General features: G+C 54.1%; 1 protein-coding gene across 1 annotated transcript; it reads left to right on the top strand.

The window, feature by feature from the left end:
* Positions 1–242: 242 nt before the first annotated feature.
* On the top strand, positions 243–2,177 carry LOC119326279 (polyphenol oxidase I, chloroplastic-like). The gene has a single exon (XM_037599960.1). It carries the CDS (start codon positions 257–259, stop codon positions 2,051–2,053), a length of 1,797 nt encoding a protein of 598 aa, XP_037455857.1. The 5' UTR covers positions 243–256; the 3' UTR covers positions 2,054–2,177.
* The last annotated feature ends 1,118 nt before the right edge of the window (positions 2,178–3,295 follow it).

Below are 3,295 nucleotides of genomic sequence, written 5' to 3'. Positions count from 1 at the left end.
TCTTCCTTCGCAGGAAATAGCATGTCCTAGCTTGCAGCAAAATGATCCGCACACGTGCATTGCAACCATTCGCCGATCTTCAAAAGGCACGAGAGATACGTCCGACGTCGACGTTACCGGCGTACGTCTTGTCTCATGCCCTTGTTGGTTGCACACTGGTAGGCATATGTCTACTTTGTACACGTGACATTTTCGATCTTGAACTCCTTTTTTATGGAAAGTTCCTCCGCCACGGTTCTCCATTCGTGTCCGCGGCATGGCGAGCTCTAGCTTCATCGTCTTGCCCTCCACGGCGGCCGCCTCTGCATGCCTTCCTCCGAGAAAGCCCGTGGCCGGGGCCGGCAAACAGGGCCGCAGCCGCCTGTTATGCAAGTGCGAAGCCACGTCACGTGGTGCCGGCACCGGCGATGACGACGACCTGGTGCTTCGCCGCCTCGACCGCCGGGACGTGCTCCTCGGCCTCACCGGGGTCGGAGCTACGGGCGCCATCAACCTCGGAGGCCTCGCGCTGGCCACGGACGACGCCGTCCCGGCCACGTGCGTCACCGTGCCCGTCACGGACAAGGTCATCAGGTGCGTCTCGGCCGACGGCTTCCAGTGCCCCGGCGTGTACCGCCCCGAGGACGTCGTCGACTTCAGCGCGCTGCCGCCACCGAATGGCCCCTTGCGCGTGCGTCGGCCGGCCCACCTCGTCGCCGCGGACGCAGAGTACGTGAGGAAGTACGAGGCCGGCGTCCGCATGATGAGAGATCTGGACGCCTCCGGCGACCCGCGCAGCTTCAAGAGCCAGGCCGCCATCCACGAGGCCTACTGCAACTTCCACTACAAGGTCACCGCGGCGGCCTCGAGAACGCCGGAGATCGACTTCGACGTGCACTTCTCGTCCATCTTCGCGCCGTGGCACCGGATGTACATCTACTTCTTCGAGCGGATCATCGGCGAGCTCATCGGCGACAGCACCTTCGCGCTGCCGTACTGGAACTGGGACGCGCCGGATGGGATGATGCTGCCGCCGATATTCAACAACGCGTCCTCGCCGCTGTACGACGCCAACCGCGACCAGGCGCACGTCACGGCCGTCATGGACCTCAACAAGGGTCCAGGCGCGGAGAACGATCTTCCTCTCTGCACGGACGACGCCTGCGTGAAAGAGAACAACCTCTCCGTCATCTACCGCCAGATGGCCGTCGACACGGCCCTGCAGTTCCACGGGAACAAGTTCTGCGCCGGCGGCACGCCCGGCTCCCCCGGCTCGCTCGAGAATGCCGCGCACACCGCCGTGCACATCTGGGTGGGCGGGGACATGGGGGTGCTCGGCACGGCCGGCCGCGACCCCGTCTTCTACTCGCACCACGCCAACGTCGACCGCATGTGGCACCTCTGGACCACCGCGCTCGGCAACGACGACTTTCTCGGCACCGGTACCGGCGGCGACGACTGGCGCGACACCAGCTTCGTCTTCTACGACGAGAAGCGGCGGCCTGTGCGCATCAGCGTCCGCGACGTCCTCGACGCTGGCAGGCTCGGGTACACGTACGAGGAGAAGGAGACACTCGAGTGGCTGGACAAGCGGCCAAAGCCGGCGACCGGCATAGACAGATCGGCGGCACAGCCAGGCGTTCCTGCCGCCCTCTCCTTCCCCGTGGCTCTGAAGAAGGGCCGGAAGGAGTACGTGACGGTGGAGAGGCCGGAGGAGGCCTGGGCCAGCGGCGGCAGCAGCAAGAAGGCGCCGGAGGTGCTGGTGGTGGACGTCACCATCGACCCCTGCGAGTACGCCAAGTTCGACGTGCTCGTCAACGTGCCCAAAGGCCAGGAGGCGCGAGTGGGGCCGCAGGACACCGAGTTCGCGGGGAGCTTCGAGAACCTGCCGCACGGCGGCGGCGACGGCGGCGGCCGGGGCATGGGCAGGCTGAAGCTGACGTACCGGTTCGCGCTGCGGGAGCTGGTTGAGGACCTCGGGTGCGGGCAGGACCGGCGGCTGGACGTCACGCTCGTCCCGCGAGCCGGTGAGATGGTCGTCGTAGACGCCGTCCGCGTTGAGCTTTGTAACTGAGATGTACACGAGTCAGCTACTTTTCTTTTTTGCAAGAAGGATGATATACCCCGACCTCTACATAAGAAGATGAAAACAGACATATTATTACGGAAAAAAATACAAAACAAATCTTGAACTTATAGACCAAAGTTAAATCTAACCCTAAACTTCAAATCCCTGAAATCTTTTGTTTTTCTTTTGGTCTTCCTTGTTTTCCAAAGATATTTTTTTGGTTTTCTTTTTTCCATCGCTATACTTTGTTTTTTCATTGGTTTTCTTAGGGTTGTTTCTTTCTTTGTTATATCTTTTGTTTCTTGTGTTTCTTTCTTGATTTTCTTCGTATTGTTTTTTCTTTCTTTTGTTTCTTTGCCAATTTTTACTGGTTTTCTTCATTGACACAAGTCTAATATTTCTCAGTACACAATGTATATTTTTAGGGCACACACGAAACATTTATATACACTTTTGAAAATTTTCAAATACATTATGTATATTTTATAAAAGTACATATTTTCAACACTGTTTTGAGTACATGGTAACATTTTTCTAAATACATGTATTACATTTTCTTAATGGAACAAATATTTTTTAAAATTACATAAACATGTTTAACATTGCTTAAACATTTTTAAATTTGAATAAAGTTTTTTCAAATACATGTCATGTATATCCTTTTATTGGTATGACACATTTTTTACATTATGCAATCATTTTTCTTACATTGCATACATTTTTTGAAAATGTCATAAACACATTTTCTGAAACTCGTGAACATTTTAAAAATGTACACGTGTTTTAGCCCGCGCTAGTGCTACTTACTAGTAGCACGAACTCTTCACCCAGCGCAGCTATTAGGCTACCAGCAACGCGAACTCTTCACCCAGCGCAACTATTAGGCGTCTGGCTATAGGGTTTTTCCTAGTAGTGACAAGCTAATGGCAAGTTGTAGCACCTCCCTCTCCCTTTGCCCACTCACATGCTAATCTCTTTCTGCCCCCTCGAAGGCATCGTAATCTTCATTCCTTTCTAATTTCTCCATGCGTTTCTTTTGTCCTTTATTTGTTCCATGGATGGAGGGATGAATCAGCAAAGCCATGCATGAAAGTAGAGTTTCAGACTTTCATCGCCGGTATGAGTGCCCTGCCCTGATAAGATTGCTCAGGATAGAGGGCATTGGTCGGTACATCGCTGACCACAGGGAGCATCACAAACACTCGCTTTTGCCTAATTTAGGGGAGACGATACACTAGCCAAGACACA

The sequence above is a fragment of the Triticum dicoccoides genome, chromosome 6B (genome assembly GCF_002162155.2).
Source record: "Triticum dicoccoides isolate Atlit2015 ecotype Zavitan chromosome 6B, WEW_v2.0, whole genome shotgun sequence".
In the NCBI taxonomy this organism is placed as follows: domain Eukaryota; kingdom Viridiplantae; phylum Streptophyta; class Magnoliopsida; order Poales; family Poaceae; genus Triticum; species Triticum dicoccoides.
Note: the sequence above shows the minus strand (reverse complement) of the source record. Positions and strands in the feature narration are given on the sequence as shown.

Bases quoted from the DNA above. Each gene is read 5' to 3' on its own strand.
- LOC119326279 (XM_037599960.1), top strand. From the start codon at position 257: ATGGCGAGCTCTAGCTTCATCGTCTTGCCCTCCACGGCGGCCGCCTCT.